This window comes from Phyllobates terribilis, unplaced genomic scaffold (assembly GCF_046119375.1).
Source record: "Phyllobates terribilis strain yellow unplaced genomic scaffold, ASM4611937v1 Scaffold_4__5_contigs__length_816908805, whole genome shotgun sequence".
Lineage (NCBI taxonomy): Eukaryota > Metazoa > Chordata > Amphibia > Anura > Dendrobatidae > Phyllobates > Phyllobates terribilis.
This window is the reverse complement of record NW_027362764.1, coordinates 605,749,638-605,777,020: the sequence shown is the minus strand read 5'-3', so window position 1 is coordinate 605,777,020 and position 27,383 is coordinate 605,749,638. Positions and strand designations below refer to the sequence as shown.

The window sequence follows — 27,383 nt, the reverse complement described above, 5'->3', positions numbered from 1 at the left end:
GTGGTCCTGAGTAGGAGATGTCCCCCCTCTTTGATGTCCAAAAGTCCTGATAGAGCATATGAAATTCCAATGTTGTGATGAGACAACACCCTTTAAGGATTTGCCCCTTTAAAAAAAAAACAAACACAAAAGTCTTTGATCACTTTCAACATTTTATTTACATTGTAAGACTGGCTGCAGCCTCCGGTCACATTATCCGTCTCCTTTTTCACATACCCTGCTGTACAAGAATGCAGTTTAGTGGAATAAAGGCTGTAAACAAATGTTTGCTGTCTGTTAGGGGAAACAAACAGGAGCTGCTTTACCGAGTTACCCATCAGATCAGAACACAATGACACATCATAGTCTCCTTTCTGATTCTAAGCCTCTCGCAAAAGAAAATAAGTCCCCGCTGCAGCGCACGTTACGACAGCACTCCCCTGGCCGAACAGGATGTACATAGCATTTGTTGTCATCTTTGACTAAGTGCGATATATATTCACCTCCACGTGACTAATCTATCCTCATGCTTTTCTCTTGTGACATATGCATGACAGTATGAGGCAAATGGAAGCTACCATTGCCCTAAGACCCGGGACGTAGACATGTGCAGCTCCGCATCGGCCCTGCATGTGTCCCTTACATGTATGGAGGTTGAGAAGTAATTCATGCCGTGCTCAGCTCTAAGCCCCTGTAAATTAATACTACATTACAGGGTTTATTTATTGACAGTGTGCAGAAGTGCAATAGCTAAAAGTGCAATTACCCATAGTATTAACCAGCAATGCCCCATGTGGGTTTTAATAATTTGCACTTTATAGCTAATGATCCAATCTTAATAAACATCAACCATACACTAGTATGCTGCTGCTCAACTCAATAACATTTAAAGGTGCACTCCGGTATTTTATTCATTGCCCCCCCGTTACCAGTCAGTAATGCGTGTGAGTTTGCGCATTAAAATACTTACCGGACGCGGTCGCCTGCCGTTTCCAGCGCTGCTCCGGTGTTCTTTTAGATCACGTGACTGCAATTGTGACCAGCCAGCTCACATAGCTTAAGTCTAGAAGACTCAGCACGAGGCGCTCAGACTTGGATTAAGAAAGGAATTAAATGTCTGCAGTGTGAGCCATCAAGAAAGAGCTGTGGTCACACGATGCAGGAGCGGAGCAGCGCTGGAAACGGCAGGAGACGGAAGAATGCACTTATTACACACTCATTACCGGACGATTAGAAAACACCAGAGTGCTCCTTTAAATGATATTCTATACTTGGCTCTATATATAACATGTATAGAGGAAGAATCTGAATTTAGAAAAATAAAAAATAACTATTTTCTGCGTTTTCATGTTCCACATTCATCTCAATAATTCTTTCTATAAATGATGATCTCGCATGATTGTAAAAGTTGCTACAAGACTAAGGCTGGTCATAAACAGCACAATTCATGTGCTCAATCCAGTCTCTAAACTATTCAGATAAGCCTCCCGTTTCTAATAGGCAGACTCATAGGGAATAAAGAGAGGTCTCATCTGCCTACAGTTGGCTACGGACTCACTTTCCACAATCACATTTCTTCATGGCTGAAGATCTGAGATACAGGATTGATAAAACTAACTTTGAATGAAACATTCCTCTGACAGATGGGTGAAGATCAGGCGCTAGCAAGGAGGATTTTATTTCATAAGTACATTCAGGTCATAAAGGCATGATTATTATGAGCCTATGTTTGCTGTGATAAGAGAACTTTCCTTATGTTGACATTTCCAGCATAACATTCAATAGGATTGTCTATGTTTGGTGACAATTTTTTTTAATTTAAATTCATGTATTTTTGGCTAAAAATTTTATAATTGGGTTTCATTAAAACTTTTACAGCATTTGCTTTTTATTGTCTCTGTGTTGCACTGTCTGCCGCTGGCTGCAGAATAGGTTAACTGAGAATCTGTCAGCGAGCTCATTCTCATGGGAGAGTTTCTAACTCATCTGTCTTTTTCTGAACTGCTCTCGGATGATTTATGAACACAGATAACATCAAAGTTGAATGTGCAGGGAAACAAAGAGCCTATAAAAGGCAAATGGTACCTTTTTAATACAATTCAATTTGAAAAAAAAAATAATTTTTAGCCCAAAATACATGCAGTTAAGGAAACAAAATGTCACCAGAGATGGACAACCTATTTAATGTGAATCCCACCCTTGAACACCATTTTAAAGTTTATATATAAAAATGATTCTACATCTTGTATTATAAGAAGGCTGCATTCACCATTATGCAGACTTTGGAGCAGGAATCTTCTAACACCCTTTTCAGAATAGGTTCAAAGAAAAAAAAATACACAAGAGAGCTCAGACAAAAAGAACTGACAATTGAATTATATGGCCAAGCAAATATTACAGCATAAAACTCACAAGGTGAGGGGTAGCATGCACCAAACTCATGTCCTCAATCTAGGGTGGTGAATAGAGGTTCCAAAAGACAGCAGATGACCCTGTGACTGAGGTTTCCCCTGTAACTGGGCTGATATACCAGTTACAGGGGAAATCAGTTTTTTAAGTAGGTTGGCTGCATAGCAAAGCTGGCTGAGTCTCTTACCAGCAATCACATGACTGCTGTGTCAGGAGGGAAGCACAGTTAGCTCTTCCCATTACTATATACACACTGCTTCGTTAGTGCTGTGTATAGAGTGATACAAAAGGCAGAGACGGTAATAAGCGGACTTTGCCTTATCTATGATGACCCCTGCTTTGTCTGACAGCATGCTCCCTAGTCAAGCAGCTGCAAGATCGTGTACAGCTGTTCTACTATGCAGTGATGTCTAAAAACATCAATGCATAGTAGTACACGGATTGCCTGGTTTAAAGTCTATGGGCGGTCTGCAAGTAGTTAAATAGATTGGCCAGCTTTGGGGACTTTTTTTTTAATATAATTAAATGCATATAATTCAGGCTAAAATTAATTTTCTGCAATTGATCATAAATCAGTTAATAAGAGCTCAGAGAAAGATAAAAGTGTTAAACTCTTCATTGGCGCATCAGAACGAGCTTACTGAAGGATTTCAGTTAACTCACTCTGCAGCCAGCAATAGTTGGTTTAACACAGAAGCTAATGAAGGCAAATGGTGGAAAATATTTCTCCAATTGACAACAACCCCTTTAATACATCTTGATGAAGCCCCTGTACCCTGGTCACAGGCTGTCTCTCCGAACCTCTATTCGATATTGTGAGAAGTCACCATGGATTGAGGAGATGAATTTGGTGCACACCAGCTTTCCCCTCATGCCCTATGAGTACAAGGCCTAATTTTTTGTCTTGTCCATATAATTTGAGGGCCTTTTTTGCAGTTTTTATGCTACTATCTACAGCCTCAAAGAAAACTCAGGCCAGACATGCACAAAGGTGACCTTATCCCAACAGGATTTTCGACAGCCTGGTTGAGGACAGTGAGAAGTACGGTACGACTGGACTTTCCTGGTGTTGTGACTGCTCTTCAGAGTTTTCACTAACTGCCTACTGGCAATATTATGTGGTGTGAACAGACACCACCTCCCTCCCGGTGGGCGGCCTCCTGAAATTAAGTTTACATCTAATCAAATATCATTACTCTTTCTGGTGCTAATGAAAAAAATAATCTCTAAACTATTTTGAATTTGCGCATTTTTGTTTTTTTTATTGAGTATCTTTCTCAGGCTTCATGTCAGGATTTGCCTTGGTGATTTACATTCTGGGAAGTTTTACATTTACACCAGGCAACGCCCATCAGATGCAAGAAACATAAAATAATTTGCGTCATAGGAACGCAACTAAGCGGTAATTCTGACTGTTTCCAGTAACAGTCAGCAGATTGTAACTCTGGTCTAGATAACTGTATTTATCTCTCTATGTAGATTGTATCTTTATGTAACCCTGCAAAATTGTGTTCATAAATGGAAATACCATGTGGGCCATGTTCCCACATAGAGTAAACACTGCGTTTTTTTCTGCTGCATTTTTTTTTCTGCAGATGACAGCACCAAAATATGCAATCTGCTCTAACTATTGCACTTCATGCATATTCCCCCCTTTTTTATGTCATTTTTTCATGTTTTTTTTAGTGCAGAAACGCTGAGATTCTGCACTTAACGCAACGGAGATTTTTACCTGCATGTTATCAATCTCTTAATGGAAACTGATGGGTGTAAAAACACCCAAAATCCGCACAGTTCAACAGCATGTTTAACCCCTTGCCAACAAGCGTTGTATATGTACGACGTATGTCAGCGGCAGGTGTAAGGAGCGGACTCAGGAGCTGAGCCTGCCCCACTCCCGGCAGCCGTGGGTGGAGCTGAGCTTAACCTGTTAAATGCCACCATTATTCTCTGACTGTGGCAATTACAGCACGTGGCCCAGGTGGCGCCCATCAACACCAGAATTGCGTATTGATTTTGGTTGCCACAACTTCACAAACAAAAAGAAAATAAGAAACAATCGGAACGTTGTATCTACCCCAAAGTGATATCAATTTAAAAAAAAAAATCAGGCTGCTGTGCATTTTTTATCGCTGTGTCAGCAAAAGAATTAAAAATAATTTATGGATCTTGAAAGAAGGGGAGGAGAAAAAAGTGCAAAAACTAAAAATTGCCCAGTCTGTGTGTTTAACCACTTAATGGACAGGAGTTTTCATGAAATCACATCCACTTTGTTTGAGTTGTTAAATGCAGCAAATTTTCTGAAAAAAAAAAAAACGAGCAGAAATAAGACCAGTGTTTACGCTACGGGGGAACACGGCCTTAAGATGGTCTGTAGCTACTGACGTCATACAGCTTAAAGAGGCTCTGTCAACCAGGTCAAAAGTGGCCAGTGTGTGCTCCACTTTTATCTCCATTGCTTTCCTGAGTATTCCGTTTTTATTTCTTTTTAAATCCGCCTTACGGTTCTAGAAATATGGGCCTCTTTATTAAGACCTGATTTTTCTGGTCTTTACAAGAAGGCGTGGCTCACCAAGAAATAATGAAGACACGCCCCCAAGGATTTCTGCAAGCCACGCCCCTTGAAAAAAAGACCCCCAAAAAAATAGCGCTAAATAAAAAGCCCTATATCTCTGGAAGCATTTGGCGGTTTAAAAAAAACAAACAAGAACTGATTATTCAGGGGAGCACCAGGAATAAAATAAGATCCGATACTGGTAACTTTTGACCTAGTGACTGGTCCCCTTTAATAACAGAACCCGCTGACATAGTAAAGTCTGTTGCTAAGGAACTTCTGACAAACGAAAATTTTACACAGCAAATGTCGGAGAAAGAAACTCTATAACAAAGATGTAAAAAAATAATTACTGCTGCTCTTTAAGGAAACAAAAAGATCATGAATGTGAACGTCCCAATGATCAAGCAACACGATGTCAGGAAAAAAAATACTTATTTGGAACCCCTAGACTCCTGTGTATCTTTTCGCTTGTGAAGGTGTATGGGGGTTACATCATATGTCCAAGACCAATGGGAGTCAACACTAGGAGACATCCAAGCCAACAATGAGGAGTCATGTGCAAATTGTGCCCAGTTTATAGTTGGAAGGGCAGAAAAGGGCTTTCCCTCTCTGAGCTGGAGAGGCAGACGAGGCATGCAACAATACATATTGCAAGCCTTTTAGAAATTCGTGGCGGGGGCTGGGAGGAAGTATGGAAGCATCCCCACATCAATTAATTATTGTAGGTCTGTCCTTCTGGAGGCTGTGGGAGCTTCATATTTTCTTTGGACATCATCATGCGTCTAAGTTCTTGAAGAACAACTTTAATGCTATAGGAGTGTAGCCATTTAGCTAAAACAGATGTGTTTCGGGGATCCACCTAAGGGAAAGAAGACATGGAGACGTTAAGCGTGGACCTTGTGTCTGTAGTGTACATGGGGCCGGCTTCACTTAATTACACGTAATCATTGCAGAACATGGCGGTAGCAATATAGGATTATGAGGGTTTTGGGTGAATGGTTCTGATCACAGCTTCATATATTAGATGTATGCCCTAGAGGCATATATGCCAAATGTACCCAAAAGGGCCCTATGTATACTGTATGCCCAAATAGTATTAGTTTTGAATAATCTGGTCTGATATGTTTTTTTTTTTTTTAAACAATAGGCCACGTATAGCGATGCGGTGCAGACATGCTGGCCTTACAGCACAGGGCAAAACTCCAAATGCATATCTGTGATGGATGGGAAAAAAACAAGGAGGAAACAGCCTTTGGTTCCATATGATTGGAGGGAATAAGCTGTGCGGAGGGCGTTGCAAAGCGAAAAATTAGGTCTATTTTTTGGCTACGTGAAATGGACATCAGCCAATACATATCAAAGGAATCTGTCAGAAACTTCTACATCTCATGCCATTTATTTGACTGTGTAGCCCTTTAAAAGATAATCAAGTCGATCTCTCTGACCCCAAAGCAATGCTGCAGCAGTGAGAAATCAAGTTTTGAAAATCTGAATATCGGTGTCTGGGAGTGCACTGGGGAGTGACGATGCACTTACAGCTCCTCAGTCTCACGCTGTGGTCCCTGCCTAGCACCTTCGTGCCTGTCACAACAGTAGTCCTAAGAAAGCCAGCTGTGGTATTGCTATATACAGTACAAGCAATCAGACGATCGCTGGTTCAAGTCTCCTAAGGGAACTACGAAATAGAGTAAGGCTGTGTTCACACGATGCGTATTTCATGCGTTTCCGCGGCGTTTTTGCAGTTGCGTAAACGCCGCGGAAACGCATGAAAAACGCATGGAAGCAATGTTCCCCAATGGAAATCCGCATGTGCTGTGCCCATGATGCGGATTTTTCCGCAGCGTTAACGCTGCGGTCAAAAATCCGCAGCATGTCAATTAATTTTGCGGAAACGCGGCGATTTCGCCGCCATTGACTTGCATTAGAACGCGCCAATTCCGCAAGACAGCATCTGTACTTGCGTAATTGGTGCGTTCTAATGTGCGGATGGTACCCGGGTGTGGAGGAGAGGAGAGTCTCATCCACACCCAGGTACCATTAAAAAAGCTGTAAAAAGAAGAATAAAATAAAAAATAATGTATTCTTACCTTCTGTCGGCCCGCGCAGCGCTCCCGCTTGGTTCCCGGCACTTTGCAGTGAGTTGTAGGACCTGCGGTGACGTCAGAGTCATGTGACGGGTCACGTGACGCTGACGTCGGCAGGTCTTTCAATTCAAAGTTGCCGGCAGCCGGGAGAACAGATTGAGCAGGACAGCGCGGGCCATCGGAGGTAAGTATATACACGCTCTCGGTTCACACTGTATAAATCCATGCTGTTTGCATGGATTTATATAGTGTGACCTAGTTATCAAGCACTTTCCAGGTGATGCTAACATCGCCTGGAAAGCGCTTGTCAATCTGCATGCGGAAACGCATGTGAATCTGCATGTGGATCCGCATGTATTCTGCAGGAAAAACGCATGCACAATCTGCATGCGTTTTTTCTGCCAGGGAGATGCAGAAATGATGCAGAAATTTTCTGCTTCATTTCTGCATCGTGTGCACATACCCTAAGAGAATGTTTTTATAAATATGAAAAAAAAAAAAAATAACACAAAAAATGTTGAATCCCCACCCTATTCCCCCACTAAAATAAAAAAAAAATATACACATATGTGGAATCACTACGCCCGTAAAGGTGTGATCAATCAAAATATAAACTTAATTAACCCAATCGATACACGCTGTAAATATGGGGGGGTGGGGGGGGACACCAGAATTGGGTTTTTTTTCAGCCATTGCAACACATGAAGAAAATGCAATATGAGGTGATCAAAACATTGTATCTACACCAAAATGGCATCAATAAAAGTGTCAGATCAGGGTGCAAAAAAAATATCAGCCCTCACACAGCCCCATCAACCAGAAATTAAAAACGTTTTGTGTATCGGAAAATGGCAACACTAGCAAAAAAAACATTTTTTTGTGTGTTATAAATTTCTCAAAAAAATGTCACCACTTTAAAAAAAAAAAAAAAAAAAAAATTGCCATAATCATACTGATGTGAAGAATCATTATTTCTAGGTCATTTTTACTGTATAACAAACGCAGAAAAAAAATAAAATTGTGGAATTGTGCATTTTTTTCACTATTTTGCCACACTTGGAATTTTTATCCTGCTTTCCAGTATATCACTGAGATGAGGTCATTCAAAACTACAACTCGTCCCGCAAAAAAACATGCCCTCACAAGGCTACGTCGACGAAAAAATATAAAACGTTATGGCACTTGGAAGGGGGGGGGGGACTACGACGAAAGAGCAAAAAAGGAAAAATTGGGAAGGGATCAAAGAGCTTCACAGTCATACAAATGGTTTGAGGATGTAGAAGTTTCTGGTAAGTTACCAATACTTATAAATTCTCTGTATATTTATGATTTTAACATTTCCGTAGTTTCATCCATTAACAGAGTAATTAACTTTGCAAATAGTTTAAAGGGGGTGTCTGCTACTCCAACACAACCCCTTCTCAATACCTTTGTTTCCCCCTTGTAAATTTGGAGTTTTTCCACCACCTATGGTCATTCATCCACAGGCAGGGAGAGTGAAACCAGCTCTGGTTGGCTGCAGGGATTGCGTGACATAATGTCACGTGATCCCCAGGAGAGTCAATACTAACATCTAACTGTATTTGTACCAATTTTGAGCTTTGCCAGGACATATACAGCTGTATGACCTTACAAACTGGACATTTGTTCATTCCTCTTTCAGTCAAATGTCACCTGAGTTCTCACAAGAAGAAACCGGTAGAGCACTGAAATTAGCTTTAGGGGGCAGTCATACGACCGTATAATATGGACGACAATTGCATAGCAATACCCGTACAGGCCGGCGGCTCTCCTGACCCAAGTGTGACAGCATGTCCAGTCCAAGCATTCGATATTATCGGCGTCCATGTTATACAACCATCTGACTGCGCCCTTAGATGTAAATTCATAATCTGTAAAAGCTCGCAATTTACTAATATTAATTGTGGATTCTAGCTTTAAAACGTAAAGGGGTCTTCCATCTAAGTCACTGAAGGCGTATCTACAGAACCTAAATGTATGACAGGTGCGGGCTCACTTCTAAGGCCTGCACCTTTTCCGAGAACAGAGCCGTCTCACGCGGCTGTCTATGGGGCGGCAGTCGTGCATACATAGCTCTATGGGAGTCCTAAAAATAGTCAGGCAAGTCATCTAGGATATTTATGTCATCCCCATACAAGTGAATGGAGAGAGTGATGTGCTTTCCATTTACAGGTGCATGAGGCAGAACTATATTCTAGAGAAGGGTGCGGACCAGAGGTGCGACCTGTATATTTCAGATATTTATTGACTATCCTGTGGATATGACAAATATCCGGGAAAACTCCTACATCTAAAAGATCCATCCTCTTCCTAAGCCAGGACTTGCACACTTACCATACCATTGGAGCTATTTACACCATTCATGTTTATTTTTGTTTCAAATCTAACTGTCGGAGGGGCTTCGGGATATTTGGGTCCACATTCTATTTTCAAGCTGTATATTCTATTTTCATAATTTGTCTAGAAAAAAACAAAACAAAAAAATTAATAAACACTATATGACAATAATATCGGCATAATAACCTTGGGAAACAGTAACCTGATAAAAATAAGACACTGCTGTATGACAGGAGCGACAAGAGACCTGTCGTTATCTACCACCCATGTCTGCATTACGGTGATGGTGGGTGGTCCAGGATAGATAGCGAGCGACGCTCTTCTGTGGCCAGTCGGAAGGTCAGCAGTGTTGGCTAATATAAGGCTTTACTACGTCTTAGTTCGGCTATTCCAGCTCTATACCAAAGTGCAATTCAATATAATAGTGCTTCTCCTAATGCATAACTTTTACTAACAAGATTAGAGGAGTCTGTCAGCACAAAATGACTGGTCAAACCAAGCAGAGGCGAGCAGTGCATCCTTGGCATTGGTCAAACAGTACAGGGCACCTTCCCACCTACTTTATTTGCAGATTTTTATCTACCACCGACTTCCTTGATTGACAGCTCTGAAGGAGATAGGCGGAAAACATGTAGGCAGAAAAAGTGCACTGTATTCTCTGGCCAGGCCAAGGATGTACCGAGTTATTATGCTTGGTTTGGACAGTCATTCTGTCCTGACAGAATGTCTTTAAAATGGATAAATGAAAAGGTTAAAGGGGTTCCACAGTGAAGATAAGTTATTACCTATCCACTGGATAGGTGATAACTTGTTGATTGGTGGGGTCCGCCTGCTGGAACCGCACTGATAGACAGAATGGGGACCTTTTATCCCCATTAGAATGCGCTCAGCTTTTTACCCTGCACTGCTCCTCCATTCTAAAGAGGATAGGAGTTCCCAATTCTGTCAATCAGTGCAGATCCCATTGGTCGGACCCCCACCGATCAATACGATGTCACCTATACTGTGGATAGGGGATAACCTGTGTTCCCAGGAGATCACCTCTACATACTAAACTATATTCCTGAAGACTCAGCTGCTACAGCCACAAGTATGAGCATTCTCTTAGCAGTTTGCTATATGGAGTTGATCACCAGAAGGATCCACATTAACCCTTTCACGACCTCTGACATACCTGTATGTCAAAAAAGTCATGCCCTGCCTTTAACGCAGGCTTGCACACCAAGCCCACATCTTTACCTGCACATGACGGCTGATTTAATCAAATCAGTCATTATGGGCCTTTAACAGCCGCGGATAGATCGGAGCTCTGCCCGCAGCAGTTAACCTGCTAGTTCACGCTGTCAATCTCTGACAGCAGCATTTAATGCTTATCGGCAGGGGTGCGTGTCATTCCACGCTCCCATCGGTGCGCCTGTGACGTGATCGCAAAGTGCCGATTGGTTGTCATGACAGCCGGGGTCTGCTGATGACCCCCGAGCCAGTCATTACGATCCTCCTGTGAAAGCCAGCCCGTGGCCAGCGTTCATAGGAGATCGCGATTTTAGCTATACATAACAGTGCTGATGCACTATTATATATTGCACGAGCTATCGGACAATCGTAGTGTCAAGTCCTGAGGGGACTATTAAATGCAGGAAAAAGTAAAGAATAAAAAGTTTTTAAAAATATGAAAAAACACACAAACATTTAAGCCACCCCCTTTTGCCCCATTAAAAGATAAAACAAATTAAAAAAATTCACGTTTGGTTTTGCTGCATTGGTAAAATTCCAATCCATCAAAATATAAAATAAATGAATCCGATCAGTAAACAGCGTAATCAGAAAAAAAAAAATCGAAAACACCAGAATTACGTTTTTTTGGCCGACGCAACATTGCAATAAAAGGTGAACAAAACACTGTATCTACCCTAAAATTGTATCAGTAAAAATGTCAGCTCAGGAGGCACAAAATAAGCCCTCAAATATCCCCAGATGCCAAAAAATTAAAACGTTACAGGTCTCGGAAAATGGTGCCACATGCGATATTTTTTTTCTCTTACAAACGAACACAAAAAAAGGTCGTGAAGGGGTTAAGTCATGTCCCCAAATGCTATTAACCTGGAGCTATAGGGTTAATATCATTCTAAAGCTGTGAGGCCACCGCATTGAAAGCCTGAATTCCAGGTGGAAATTACATTTATTCCTCCTGGCAGCCTCTGGTTTTGAGTCAGATGATCGGCCGGCGCAGCTTCAGTTATCGCTTAGTATACAGTGAGCAGCAGCTGTAACCATGCCCCGGCACTGACTGACAGCTGACTCTACAGGGCAGACCCGGCTGCCAGTCAGCGCACACCCGGCTGCCAGTCAGCGCACACCCGGCTCAGTACTGGGGCATGCTTACAGCCGCCACTCACTGTGCACTGAGCGATGACTGAAGCCGCACAGACACAACTGCATGACTAAAAGCCAGAGGTTACTGGAAGGAATAAAGTTCATTTTCTCTCAATATCCATGCTCTAAGTGCAGTGGCCGGGCAGCTTTACAACACTATTAACAGGCAGATTAACGCTATATCTCCAGGTTAATAGTGTTTGGGGACAAGACAGGTTCCCTTTAAGCCAGTAGTTCATTAGGTTTCCAAGATTGTTAAGACCCGGACCTTCAGGAGGGGAATGCATGGCATTATTATGCATTGTTTTCCTCTCCTGAAAGGGTTAATGTGGCTGGAATGGTTTCCCGCCATGCTGGGGATTGCTTCAGGTAGCCAGCCTGCCAGTGAGGTGTCGCAGGGGGGAGACTACTTCTTCCCTATGCGACAGCTGCTGATAGGGTCCTAATATTTATTAAACATTGGTGGTGCAGGGTATTAAAGATGGCAGCGCCTGAGGAGAGTGTCAGTCCTCAGACGCTGCTCATCTAGTGCTGCTGCCGCCGCCGTGCCTGTGTCACCATGGACGCCCTGATGGAGGAGCTGCGCCGCAAGATGGGGGAGGAAGGTGCCCTGTCGTGGATCCGTCGATGCCTGAACCAGGACGAGGGAGATGTGCCCGGACCGAGTGCTGCCCGCAGACTGAATGGAGAACAGGAAGCACTGGAGGAGCGCATCACCACCGCTGAGCCGGAAGCCCTGATGACATCACCCGGCGGCGCGGTCCAGCGCGCAGGAGGAGGAGAGCAGTATACTCTCCATCCCCAGTGAGGGCGCACGGGACACCAGGGAGGAGGCGAGGACGCAGGGGTGCCGCTGATGTCACCCCACACACAAGGACCAAGCTGGCCTTAGTTGACCACCGGCTGGAGGAAGCCGTTGCTGGTCCTGAGGCTGACGGTCCGCAAGCTGGAGAGCCCGCAGAGAAAGAGGTCTTCAGGTGTGAGGACAGTCAGGACGGGTCGCCTGAGGGCGGTGAGTATAGCCATCTTGATACACTCTGGAACAGTTGTCACATGTATTGTACTCATCGAGGGACTTATTACAGCCCCCTGTTGTGCCTTCTAGGCCAGCTAGTCTGTCCTTCAGGGCCCCGGGTGTAGCTGAGGTATGGAAGCACTTAGACCAGGGCCTGGGGGGTGAGGGGGGGGGGGGGGGGGGCAGGAATCCATGTTAACTCCTGCAGCCTCAGGTGTTAAAGGGGTAGGGGAGGATTGTTATAAGGAAGCGTTAGTATGCACTGTCTCCCCTCTGGGTTATCACTTACCCATAACAGTGAAAGAAAAAATTTGGCGTAATGAATATTTGGATATCTTGTCTTAGCTGCCAGCTTCTAAGGACTTTTTGTCCCGGCTGGAGAAAGACGATGATAGTAGACGCAGACCGATTCCATGGTCTTTTAGTAATTGGCTGCAAGCCTTTTGTATTTACGCCAGTGTTATGGGTGAGAGGTTTCCCAGCATGTGGAAATAGTATTGGAAGCATACAAACATTTTGGTAATCTGAGTTGGTATTTCTATGATGAGAATTTTAGACAGAAACTATCGGTATAGATGGGGGGTTAATGATGTGGGTTTGTGGCTGAACCTTATGCTGCCCTCCAAACCTGCTAATGTTCAGCGCCAAATACCAGCTCAAACTACAATGAGGAAAGGTACTTGCTTTGCTTTCAATGAAACACAGTGTAAATGGCCCAACACCAGCAAATACAAACACGAGTGCTCCTTTTGTGGAGGGTCACATCCTATGTCCAGGTGTTTTAAAAAAGCGAGCCTGTCAGGACAGCCCTCCACAAAGGAGCACCTTAACAAGGGCATTGACTCCAGTAAATCTGGAGAAAATGCACCCCTGGTTAGAGCGCTACCCAGACCGCAAGAGAGCCAGCTTACTAACTAATGGTTTTACGGAGGGTTTCTATATTCCCCAATTCCTGGGGGAAGGCTGCATATGGGTGAATAATTTAACCCCCTTGCAACCCATGACGTCTTAGTACGTCATAGGACTTCTCCCCCGGTTCAGTGAGGGCTCCGGCGGTGAGCCCACACTGAACCGAGCACATGTCAGTTGATTCTTACAGCTGACATGTGCCCGCAACAGCCGGGGGCACATGTCAATCTCCGACAGCGGCATTTAACGCTCGCTTCCGGGAAGCGCGTCCTAAGCCCCGCCCACCAGCGACCTGGTCACGTGATCGCGAGTCACCGATGGGTGGGCATGACAACCCAGGGTCTGCAGCAGACGCCTGTGGTTGTCATGATCTGGTCGCTATGAGCGCCACCTAGTGGTCGGCGCTCATAGCACAGGACCAATTCTGCTATATGCAGGGGGATCTGCTGATCCCCTGTATGTAGCAGAGGCGATCGGATAGTTGCTGCTTCTATGGAGACTATAGAAGCATGCAACAAGTGAAAAAAAACATTTTTAAAAATATAAAAAAAAATTAAAAAAATATAAAACTTTAAATCACCCCCCTTTCGCCCCATTCAAAATAAAATATAAAAAAAAAACCTACATAGACATATTTGGTATCGCCGCGTTCAGAATTGCCCGATCAATATAAAAAAATAATTAATCCGAACGGTAAACGGCGTAATGAGAAAAAAATTCTAAACGTCAGAATTACGTTTTTTGGTCGCGGCAAAATTGCAATAAAATGAAATAATGGGCGATCAAAACATCGGATCTACCCCAAAATGTTATCAATAAAAACGTCAGCCCGGCGTGCAAAAAATAAGCCCTCACCCGGCCCCAGATCCCGAAAAATGGAGACGCTACAGATCTTAGAAAATGGCTCTTTTTTTTTTTTTTTTTTTTTTTTTATTACCAAATTTTGGAATTTTTTTTTTACCACTTAAATATAAAAGAACCTATACATGTTTGGTGTTTACGAACTCGTAATGACCTGGAGAATAAGAATGGCAGGTCAGTTTTAGCATTCAGTGAACGTGGTAAAAAAAAAAAACAAAACCAAACAACTGTGGTATTGCACTTTTTTTGCAATTTCACCGCACTTGGAATTTTTTTCCCGTACACCATATGGTAAAACTAGTAATGGCGTTGAAAAGTACAACTCGTCCCGCAAACAATAAGCCCTCACATGGCCATATTGACCAAAAAATAAAAACGCTATGGCTCTGGGAACAAGGGGAGCAAAAAACGAAAATGCAAAAACGACAAAACCCAAGGTTGCGAAAGGGTTAAAATCTGTGGATCTACACCCAGAGGTGGTAGAGAAGAAATTAAGTAAAGAAATAGTGGAAGGAGAGTAGCGGGCCCCTTTAGGGTGCGTCCGTTTAAGAATTTTCATTTATCACCTCTGGGTGTAGTCCCTAAGGAGCCAAATTTGTTTAGGCTTATTCACCACTTATATCCATACGAGTCTTCTTTAAATGACAGCATTGACAATAGCGTTATTTCTGTTAGCTGTACATCATTTGATACGGCAGTGGAGATAGTTAAAAGTTTTGGGCCTGGGGCTTTAATGGCAAAGGCCGACATAGAATCTGCCTTTAAGCTGCTGCCTATACAAACTAGTGGGTTTAATTCTCTTGGTTTTCAGTTAATGGTTCTTTCTATGTAGATAAATGCCTGCCTATGGGTTCAGTATCGTGATTTTTATTTTGAGGCGTTTGCTTCATTTATGGAGTGGGTGACAGCAGTCAAGTCCATGAAGGGCGGTATAGCGCACTACTTGGACGATTTTCTTTTTGTAGGCCCAGCTGATTCTGATGTTTGTAGTGAGCTGTTAGCTATCTTTCAATCAATTTGTGTGGAGTTTGGTATCCCGCTAGCTAGAGGGAAAACTATTCATCCGGTTAGTTGTATTGAATATTTAGGTATTGTAGTAGATACAGTTAAGGGCGAGTGTCGATTACCTTTAGTTAAGATTGACAAATGTAGGAATGCATTGCTAGCATTATTCAGTAAGAAGAAAGCAATGGTCAAAGAAGTGGAGTCTGTGTTGGGTTTGCTAGCCTTTGCGTCTAGAGTTATGCCTATGGGTAGAGTTTTCAGTAGACGCTTGTCCGCGCACATTGCAAGAGTTGGGAACCCGCAGTTTCATGTGCGCATAACCAAGGAGGTCAAGGAAGATTTAGAAGTCTGGTTAGATTTTTTGCAGTATTTTAATGGCCTATCAATCTGGCGGTCTGCCTTTGTTGCTGAGGTTGAATTGGAGTGGTATATGGATGTAAATTCTTCCTTAGTTTTTGGTGTCTATCTGGGTGGTAAGTGGTGTGCAGAGAAATGGCACCCTGCCTGGTTAAAAAATGGCGCTTTAAATAATATAATTTTGTTAGAAGTTTTTCCCATTTTGGTGTCAATAGCGATTTGGGTAGAGCAGTTGGCTAATAGGAATATTCTCATTCATTCCAGTAGGAAAGGAGTAGTTCTTGCTGTGAATTGCTTGTCAAGTAAATGTAAATTAGTAGTTAGACTGCTCAGGCATTTAGTTCTGTTGTGTCTCAAAAGGAACATTTGGCTGAAGGCGGTAGAAGTTGATAATAAATATAGTGCAGTTGCTGAATCACTTTCTCATTTACAGTTCTCAGATTTCTTCAGGCTCGCACCCCGCGCTCAACGGATAGGAGAGGATTGTCCAGGATATTTGTGGGGAATAGTCTGGGCCTAATAATGGAATTGTTGCAAAGGTCACTAGCGGGTTCAACCTGGAAGGGTTACCTGGTGGCTTGGGAGCTGTGGTCAGAATTCTGTGCGAGTGGCAGGTTAAGAGCTGACAGGTGTTTGGAGCAGGCTGCTGTAACTTTTGTGTTGACATGTATTGATAAAGGGCTTGCATATTCAACAATAGGGAAAAATGTATCCGGTATTTCTTTCTTTCTTTCTTTCTTTCTTTCAATTCTGGGTCAGGGTCCAATTAATTATTATTTTTTAATTAAGCAGGTATTGAAGGGGTACAAGAGGAAGCGTTTTGTTCGTGATGGAAGGTGCCCGATTTCCCCAACTATGCTAAGAAATCTGTGTGAAGTGGCATTTACTTGTTGTTATAATGAATTTGAGGCTATTTTATTTTCCACAGCAGCAGTTTTAATGTTTTTTGGAGCTCTTCGTATAGGTAAGCTGTTACCCAGAAGTAAGACGGGCACAGAAGGATTGTCATGGCAGCACGTGAAGTTGGAAAGAAAATCATTAATGCTTTTTATAGCTAGGTCAAAGACAGATCAGTCCGGTAAAGGTTGTGGTATTCATTTAAAATGTTTTTCTGATGCAGCCATCTGTCCCGTCTGCAGGGTGAAGAGCTACATGGATATTCGCCCGGCAAATGGAGAGAAGTTCCTGCTTCATCGGTCTGGTGAGCCTCTGACGCAATTCCAGTTTAGGAGTATTCTTAAAAAGTGTTTGTCGGTGATGCAGTTGGGAGATAGATATTTTTCTACTCATTCCTTTAGGATTGGTGCTGCGACAGAGGCCGCCAGATTGGGATTGAGTGAGGAAGTCATTAAGAGATTGGGAAGGTGGGATTCGAAATGTTATAAATTGTACATTAGGAGATAATTAACACTATTGTTTTTTCTGTTGTAGTTTTCTAGGTGTCACAGTGTGGAGTTTGGGCCATTCATTTATCCGATGGGCTGAATGGAGGGCACAACAGCGCTGCTACTGGCCAAATTTATCATGGTCTTCGGATAAAGTGAGAATTTTTTGGTTTGGAATTAGTGGACAAAGATGGGACGGTCTTTTGGATCAAGTGACCCTAATGGGTATTCGAGCTCCGGCCCCTGACATCATTATCGTACACCTAGGAGGAAACGACATTGGAAAGTCGGGCACTATTGACCTGTTATTCCAGATGAAGAAGAGTATGTTAGAGTTAAAAAAGTCATTTTATAATGTTAAGATTATATTTTCTGAGGTTATTTCCAGGCTTTTGTGGGTAAGGTCAGCGGAGCTGAAGTTTTGTGAGAAAATACGTAAAAGGTTAAACAGGTCTTTGAGTAAATTCATGCCACTAATTGGTGGGATTTCATTTAGACACGTGGATTTGGAAGGAGGTTTGCCAGGCCTTTTTCAGGTTGATTGTGTTCACCTATCTGACGTAGGTCTTGACATATTCAACCTAAATTTACAAGCAATGGTTGAGTTGGCCCTTGGTGGGGCGGGGCCATGCGTGTCTTTTTAGTCACGATGGCCGTTTGGGGTTAGTCGTTCAGGAGACTGAATGGACACCAGGTTGGTAAGGTAAACGGGCTCGAGCTTATGGCTAAGCTGCGGTATTATAATAATTTTATTAAAGTTATGTTTTTTTAAGTATAAGAATTTTAAATAAAGGCCGTGGCCATAAATTTTTCCAACCAAATCTGCGTATGTCATGTTTATTGAGTGTGGTAAATAATAGGTTTTTTGAAAGTAAGGTTAATATGCAGTAAAATGTCATACCCATCCTTGACACATTTTGTGATGTATATACTGCTACAGAAATCGGCAAGCAACTCACCCGCGGAGGCCCGATTATCATCCCAGTCCATCTAGCAAGAGTCATATCGTCATCATTTTCAAGGCCCCAACTAACTGTTCCATCTCCAACACCTTTTTGCCCTTCTTCAAGTTCTTCCAGTAGTCGGAAATTACGAGGAACTGTCACTGTAATACAAAAAAGACTATGAGGTCAGGCATCATAAGCATTTTCTATACGCAGTGGTTCATTTTGTTGCCAAAATGCGTGAAAAACCTTGGGATGTACCTGAATAATTCCACTTCCCTGCTGACACGCACTGCTCATTGTTCCCCAACCTTTCTTACCTCGCGAGCCACATTCAGCTCTCAGAGAAGTTGCGAGCCATTACTGGAATAATGAAAGCCAAAGCTTCCATCAGAAAGCACTCAGATCTTGTGTCCTCCTCAGTCACAGGCAGTATACAGACATCTAGGGCTTATGCTTTCACATCCATTCCATATTCTTACGTCAAGTACTCAGCCCACACTGGCGCACCCAGCTTCATGCACCCCACCAACTGGCGGTGTCATCCTATCTCAAGATTACCATATTTATCCCCCACCGCCAGTATATGAGCATCCAGATCTGCTTTTCTGTGTGGAGCTTCTCACAAAAGTCACCATCTGGAGACCTGCTCTTCATAGCCGTTCCTTAGTGCTAATAGAAGAAGCTGACAGACAGACGTGAGCCACACATCATGGACCCCCGAGCCACGTGTGGCTCGTAAGCTACAGGATGGGGAGGCCTTATTTACAGGGACAAAAAGTCACTGAGGTGTGCACTGTTTGCAGGTAAAGCCTGCGAAAAGCTGTGGTGGTGGGTAGTAGTGGAATGAGAACATACTGTATGCCGCAATATCCTTCACGACAAAATGACAAACACAACAAGATACCCATATATGTCAATGATGTCCGGCATGGGTCTTTGCTTTCTACCATGTGACGGATCCGCCACTCCACAATTTTCAGCTTTCTGCTCTTTTGATAGAACACAAAACTAAAAGGGCATGTTCACATACAGCTGTTTTGATGCATGTTTTTCTGCACAAAAAAACGAAGCTATGGTAAAAAAAAAACACCATGGAAATTACACGCGGTTTTTGGTGCATGTTAGCTCAATAGAAAAAATGCACTAAAAACACTGAAAGAATTGACATGATTCGCTATTTTTAAAAAATTAACCACCGGTCAAAAAAAGAAATAAATATTGTACTTTATCAGTGAGGTTTTATTACTCATTTATTTTGCTATTACTGTAAAAAACTGAGTTTTTCTGCATGGAATAATGTGCAGAGGAAAAAAATGCATCAAAAACGCTGTATGTGAACAAGACCTTACCATCAGTGGCGTAACTAGAGTCTGATGGGCCCCAATGCAAGATTTGGACCCACCCTGAATAAAAAAATATATATATGAAAACTATACGCCCTGTATACTGGTATATATGTCCCTCATCCTGGTATATTGGTTGGTATACGTATGGTATTTTGCTGGAACTGTAAAACGCTGGTAGGAAAAATGAAGCAAACGCTGATTGGGTGCAGGGATTGTGTGACAAAATTGTCACGTGATCCCCGGGAGAGGTAGTGCCGATACGGCTGGAATGGCCCCTACACCGGATGCGAGTATGGCTATTATTATTTACCAATGGCGGGGGGAAATGGTGATTGAGAAGGGGTGGTCTGAGTAGTAGACAACCCTTTTAAACCTTAATGGCAAGAGTCAAAAACACCCGAGTCTCACCAGAGCAGGTCACAGTGACAGCACCAACATGGCCTCAGCCTCAGAGTATGACTAGCTTCTTGCAGATACGCAATTTTATTCATGAACTGGATGCTGAGACTGAACTGCGCTACTGGATTATTCAATGGGAACTAATGAAGAGCACAAAATATAAAGGAAGAACAGGACGAACACATGATGTAAAAACATGATTATTATGGTCCAGCAGTAACTGCAGGATGCAGCGGCAACATGAAAGCCATCACAGACCAAATGCAAATGGGTTCAAAATTGTGCAATTTGTAAAATAAGGTTTAGCCCTAATAGCTAAATGTCTACAAAGTCTAATAAGAAAATCAGAGCAGGAACTTTCTCTTCATTCCTGAAACAAATGAAATCTGGAATCTGATTCTTTTCAGTCCTGACTAGTGATGAGCGAGCATTAAAATGCTCAGGTGCTCGTTGCTCGGGTCAAGCAAATTGTCATGCTCGCGTGCTCGACCTGAGCAACGAGCCCAATATAAGTCAATGGGAAACTCGAGCATTTTTCCGGCAGGCCCCACCCGGAGGTCTGGAGGGGGCCTAAAAATTGGCCAAATCGATGAGAACAGTGCTCAAATGATATGGGTACAGCATGGGGAAGACCCCTGGAAGCAACTCTGACTCCCAGGTCACTGCTGTGAACAATGCTGTCAGAGTATTACAACACTTTTACGGACTCACAATAAAACATACAAAAACGAAGCCAAAATGGATTTTCCTGGAAAAAAATGTTAAGGAACATTCTTTCCAGGGTAATGGTTTGTATATAAGGCAAAATAAATGACCCAAAAAAAAATGGTCCTTCACACATAGCGTTTTTGCACTTTTGCACTGCTTTCAACCAAGACAAATGCATTCACTGGGAAATGTCATTTTAACATTTTACAACCTTAACTGGCCATGTGGTGTGTGAGACATGAACAGACACATCCTGTTTCATTTACGAAGGAGGGACTCTGAAAGTCACAAAGCCTATTTTTACAAGGCCATCAGGCAGCCCTACTATTGTTAGAGGGTCAGCAGCTGACCCTCACTATTGTAAGAGGGCCATTAGTCGGCTATGCTTTGTTTTTCCCATTATTAAGGAGTGGGTCTCCAATACTGTTATTAGTGACTGCAAGGGCTGCCAAAAATTAGGACACACTCCAATACCCCTTTGAAGAGACGTAGAGGGCCTCCGAAAAAAGATGTTTCCATAATAAAGGAGTGGGTCTCCTATACTGTTATTGCATATGCAGTGACTGTAAGGGCTTTCAAAAATGTGGACGCACTCCAATTCCCCTTTAAAGAGACGTAGAGGAGGTCCTCATTAAAAAAATTGTTCCCATTATTAGGAGTGGGTCTCCTATGCTGGTAATGCTCATGCACTACACTCACTGACAGAAGTTATGTCGCTTATCCATGTTATGTAAATAAAAGCTTATAACCTGACGATAAATACATACATTGGTTTTATAAATTACTCTTTTGAAAGCTGAAACCCTCCCAATTTTGGTTTAGGTTAAGAAAATAAATTGGCATCAATGCTGAAATATTGATTATTTAATGAACACAGAATAGTCAGATTTTGGCAAGACAAAAGTTTTGTCACCTGGTCATATAAAGCACCCAATCCTAGTTTACATCCTCAGTGCTCAGTAAATGATCGGTTAATTAGTGGGAGTGTATAAAACGAAACCCAGCACCCAAGACCTTCACTTGAACTGCAACTTGAGCTCTGAAAACATGCCAAAAATCCACCCTGCGACCAAAGCCTTGATTATCAAGAGACTGAAGACCAGATCCACTGCAGAGGGGGCTGGCACCTTTAATGGTGTCTCAGCGTCAAGTATAAACAATTAAAAAAAGATTTGAAGAGACTGGAGATGTGTTTGACATGCCCAGGTCCAGCAGACCCCGCAAGACAACTGCTCAGGAGGAACGTTTGTTGGTTAGAAAATCCAAAGCAAGCCCCTCTTCCACTGCAGCAGAGCTCCAACAGGCCTGGTAACCTCAAGTCCCTGTGTCAACTAGAACAGTTTGTAGGATTCGGTCTCGAAATGGCCTCCATGGTCGAATCAGTGCCCAGAAGCCAGCACTAAACAAAAGGCAAATAAAAAAACGTGTGGCATTTGCAAAGTCCCACAGCCTGATAAACAGATGGACGCTGGAAAAGTGGCAGAAGGTGGATTTCTCTAATGAATCTTCAGTAAAATTACTCCACAGCCGCCACAAATACTGCAGGAAACCTACTGGAGCCCATATGGATCCAAAATACACCCAGAAAACAGTTAAATTTGGTGGTGGAAAGATCATGGTCTGGGGTTACATTCAGTATGGGGGTGTGCAAAACATTTTCAAGGTGGAAGGCAATATCAATGGCCTAAAATATCTAGAAGTATTAGCTACAGTACAGACCAAAGGTTTGGACACCTTCTCATTTAAAGATTTTTCTGTATTTTCATGACTATGAAAATTGTACATTCACACTGAAGGCATCAAAACTATGAATTAACACATGTGGAATTATATACTTAACAAAAAAGTGTGAAACAACTGAAAATATGTCTTATATTCTAGGTTCTTCAAAGTAGCCACCTTTTGCTTTGATGACTGCTTTGCACACTCTTGGCATTCTCTTGATGAGCTTCAAGAGGTAGTCACCGGAAATGGTCTTCCAACAATCTTGAAAGAGTTCCCAGAGATGCTTAGAACTTGTTGGCCCTTTTGCATTCACTCTGCGGTCCAGCTCACCAAAAACTATCTCGATTGGGTTCAGGTCTGGTGACTCTGGAGGCCAGGTCATCTGGCTTAGCACCCCATCACTCTTCTTGGTCAAATAGCCTTTACACAGCCTGGAGGTGTGTTTGGGGTCATTGTCCTGTTGAAAAATAAATGATGGTCCAACTAAACGCAAAACCAGATGGAATAGCATGCCGCTGCAAGATGCTCTGGTAGCCATGCTGGTTCAGTATGCCTTCAATTTGGAATAAATTATTATTTATTATTATAAATCCCCACCAGTGTCACAAGCAAAGCACCCCCACACCATCACACCTCCTCCTCCATGCTTCATGGTGGGAACCAGGCATGTAGACTCCATCCGTTCACCTTTTCTGCGTCGCACAAAGACACGGTGGTTGGAACCAAAGATCTCAAATTTGGACTCTTCAGACCAAAGCACAGATTTCCACTGGTCTAATGTCCATTCCTTGTGTTCTTTAGCCCAAACAAGTCTCTTCTGCTTGTTGCCTGTCCTTAGCAGTGGTTTCCTAGCAGCTATTTTACCATGAAGGCCTGCTGCACAAAGTCTCCTCTTAACAGTTGTTGAAGAGATGTGTCTGCTGCTAGAACTCTGTGTGGCATTGACCTGGCCTCTAATCTGAGCTGCTGTTAACCTGCGATTTCTGAGGCTGGTGACTCGGATAAACTTATCCTCAGAAGCAGAGGTGACTCTTGGTCTTCCTTTTCTTGGGCGGTCCTCATGTGAGCCAGTTTCTTTGTAGCGCTTGATGGTTTTTGCAACTGCACTTGGGGACACTTTCAAAGTTTGCCCAATTTTTCGGACTGACTGACCTTCATTTCTTAAAGTAATGATGGCCACTCGTTTTTCTTTACTTAGCTGCTTTTTTCTTGCCATAATACAAATTCTAACAGTCTATGCAGTAGGACTATCAGCTGTGTATCCACCAGACTTCTGCACAACACAACTGATGGTCCCAACCCCATTTATAAGGCAAGAAATCCCACTTATTAAACCTGGCAAAGCAGTCATCAAAGCAAAAGGTGGCTACTTTGAAGAACCTAGAATATAAGACACATTTTCAGTTGTTTCACACTTTTTTGTTAAGTATATAATTCCACATGTGTTAATTCATAGTTTTGATGCCTTCAGTGTGAATGTACAATTTTCATCGTCATAAAAATACAGAAAAATCTTTAAATGAGGTGTGTCCAAACTTTTGGTCTGTACTGTATATAGCGGTACACACACAGCTCTGTGTGTGGGTACACACAGCTCTGTGTGTGGGTATACACAGCGGTACACAGATCTGTGTGTGGGTATACACAGATCTGTGTGTGGGTATACACAGATCTGTGTGTGGGTATACACAGATCTGTGTGTGGGTATACACAGATCTGTGTGTGGGTATACACAGATCTGTGTGTGGGTATACACAGATCTGTGTGTGGGTATACACAGATCTGTGTGTGGGTATACACAGATCTGTGTGTGGGTATACACAGATCTGTGTGTGGGTATACACAGATCTGTGTGTGGGTATACACAGATCTGTGTGTGGGTATACACAGATCTGTGTGTGGGTATACACAGATCTGTGTGTGGGTATACACAGATCTGTGTGTGGGTATACACAGATCTGTGTGTGGGTATACACAGATCTGTGTGTGGGTATACACAGATCTGTGTGTGGGTATACACAGATCTGTGTGTGGGTATACACAGATCTGTGTGTGGGTATACACAGATCTGTGTGTGGGTATACACAGCGGTACACAGATCTGTGTGTGGGTATACACAGATCTGTGTGTGGGTATACACAGCGGTACACAGATCTGTGTGTGGGTATACACAGCGGTACACAGATCTGTGTGTGGGTATACACAGCGGTACACAGATCTGTGTGTGGGTATACACAGCGGTACACAGATCTGTGTGTGGGTATACACAGCGGTACACAGATCTGTGTGTGGGTATACACAGCGGTACACAGATCTGTGTGTGGGTATACACAGCGGTACACAGATCTGTGTGTGGGTATACACAGCGGTACACAGATCTGTGTGTGGGTATACACAGCGGGATACAGATCTGTGTGTGGGTATACACAGCGGGATACAGATCTGTGTGTGGGTATACACAGCGGGATACAGATCTGTGTGTGGGTATACACAGCGGGATACAGATCTGTGTGTGGGTATACACAGCGGGATACAGATCTGTGTGCGGGTATACACAGCGGGATACAGATCTGTGTGCGGGTATACACAGCGGGATACAGATCTGTGTGTGGGTATACACAGCGGGATACAGATCTGTGTGTGGATATACACAGCGGGATACAGATCTGTGTGTGGATATACACAGCGGTATACAGATCTGTGTGTGGATATACACAGCGGTATACAGATCTGTGTGTGGATATACACAGCGGTATACAGATCTGTGTGTGGATATACAGATCTGTGTGTGGATATACAGCAGCATACAGATCTGTGTGTGGATATACAGCAGTATACAGATCTGTGTATATATAGCAGTATATAGATCTGTGTATATATAGCAGTATACAGATCTGTGTGTGGATATACAGCAGTATACAGATCTGTGTGTGGATATACAGCAGTATACAGATCTGTGTGTGGATATACAGCAGTATACAGATCTGTGTGTGGATATACAGCAGTATACAGATCTGTGTGTGGATATACAGCAGTATACAGATCTGTGTATATATAGCAGTATATAGATCTGTGTATATATAGCAGTATATAGATCTGTGTATATAGATGTATGTAGTGCTGTATAGAGATCTGCGGGCAGGGCACGGGTCTCGGGTGGAGGGGAGGCGGACATGGCGGAGCTCCGCAATGAATGATGAAGCCCCCGGGAGCAGCAGCCGCGGACACGCAGCGGGAGAGCGGCGCCGCTCCAGCTGGAACCACAATGGACACGACAGACAAGCATGAAAAGTTCTTCAGCATTTTCCCCGTCCCCAGCCTGTATCCTCCACCTACCTGCGCTCACCGCCATCTTCTGTGCCGCCGAGCACCGGAGCCCACGCTGCTGATGTCAGCACGCTCTACGCCCTCTACCGGGCGGCGTCATTTCCGTCCTCAGGATTCTGTGCAGAGCGCTCCAGTGCGGGCAGCAGAGCGGTGACGGGCGGGGCTGCCCCACTGTGAGCGGTGTCCGGTGATGCAGAGTGATGCTATATGTGCGGTGGGGCTTCTCTGTGCTGACAGTACTGGCAGGGGGCGGACTATAAGGCATTGCGGGGACTGAGACAGCAGAGCGGGGAATTAGCTCAAATGGTAGAGCGCTCGCTTAGCATGCGAGAGGTAGCGGGATCGATGCCCGCATTCTCCAAGTACTTTTACCTGATTTGTGCAGTTGGTAAAGTCTATTTATTTTAATACCTGTTACTGAAAAGTTATTTTAATGTACATAATTAGTGTGAAATAATATTTTCAGCCACCTTAGGATGAGCAGACGCTGCCATTGTGTTCTGCAGATCTGCACCAGGATCCACCCTCAGGATATGCAGATAATGGGTTTGGTTCTGGAATTAGTAGCAGATTTGACTCCTCATTACACTGATGAAGTCCACATTATTCTGCCACAGTGGGTAATCTGAAAATATGTGGCGTGCCACGGAGCCACTGCAGGTTTCACAGCTGTATGTTATGGCCCCAGTCACTGACTTTGTATTTTACCTTCGGGTGGAGTTTTGGTGCTGATGCTGCAGGTACACTATTATTATTATTATTATTATTATTATTATTCGTTATTATTATAGCGCCATTTATTCCATGGCGCTTTACATGTGAAAGGGGTATACACAGCACAAATAATTACAATAATCTTGGAACAAAAAACGAGTTAGTGACTGGTACAGGAGGAGCGAGGACCCTGCCCGCGAGGGCTCACAATCTACAGGGATGGGGGAGGGTAGGGCTGGTCGTGCAGCGGTATGGTGGAGCGATGGTTACTGTAGGTTGTATGCTTGTCGGAAGAGGTTGGTCTTCAGGTTCCTTTTGAAGGTTTCCACGGTAGGCGAGAGTCTGATATGTTGGGGTAGAGAGTTCCAGAGTAGGGGGGATGCACATGACGCGCCCCCAGGGCCATGGGGTACTCGGCAGCCGGGCCTATGGATGCCAGTGGGGGATATCACGGTGGCTGGCACGGTCCGTGGCCCAGGGCGGTCACCAAAAAGGGGGGGTTATTTACAGAGGATTTGTGAAGTATTCGTGACGCCACCTGTGGAATGCGGCTAAAGGGAGCCGCCGCTGCGGAGCAGTCCTCTGATCGTGACGCCACCTGTGGAATGCGGCTAAAGGGAGCCGCCGCTGCGGAGCAGTCCTCTGAGGCAGATGGTAGGGCAGCTTATGATGGAATGGCTCCCCACAGGTGGAGCGGGCCTCAGGGCCGCGTGGGGGTAATGGATGGTGGTGCAGGGGAGAGACGGCCAGGACGGTTCAGGAAGAAATGAAGGACACTCACACGGGGGTTCACTTCGGTACCTTTACTGGTGTAGGTGCAGGTATGGTTCAGGGTACTCGGTAGGCAGGGTGCACTTCTGGACTCTCCCCAGTGAGCGGGTATAGGGCCTCCTGATCCGTTGCTTCCACTTGCTAAGCTTCTGAC

General features: G+C 43.6%; 1 protein-coding gene and 1 non-coding gene across 2 annotated transcripts; one reads left to right on the top strand and one right to left on the bottom strand.

Moving 5' to 3' along the window:
* Nucleotides 1–134: 134 nt before the first annotated feature.
* On the bottom strand, nucleotides 135–25,931 carry UBE2V2 (ubiquitin conjugating enzyme E2 V2). Its single transcript, XM_073679278.1, has 4 exons — nucleotides 25,754–25,931; nucleotides 18,252–18,397; nucleotides 9,385–9,510; nucleotides 135–5,804 (listed from the first exon to the last, which is right to left on the bottom strand). The coding sequence occupies exons 1-4, from the start codon at nucleotides 25,767–25,769 to the stop codon at nucleotides 5,658–5,660; spliced, it is 435 nt and encodes a 144-aa protein (XP_073535379.1). The 5' UTR covers nucleotides 25,770–25,931; the 3' UTR covers nucleotides 135–5,657.
* Nucleotides 25,932–26,032: 101 nt separating this feature from the next.
* On the top strand, nucleotides 26,033–26,105 carry TRNAA-AGC (transfer RNA alanine (anticodon AGC)). The gene has a single exon. It is a non-coding gene; the product is annotated as a tRNA-Ala (tRNA).
* Nucleotides 26,106–27,383: the final 1,278 nt, after the last annotated feature.

What these genes read in the sequence shown, in the direction of transcription:
- UBE2V2 (XM_073679278.1), bottom strand. An exon ending in TGATAATCGGGCCTCCGCGG is followed by an intron (nt 9,511 to 18,251) that starts GTGAGTTGCTTG and finishes GTTTTTTTCTAG; the next exon opens with ACAAATTATGAAAATAGAAT. An exon ending in TAAATAGCTCCAATGGTATG is followed by an intron (nt 5,805 to 9,384) that starts GTAAGTGTGCAA and finishes TCTTTCCCTTAG; the next exon opens with GTGGATCCCCGAAACACATC.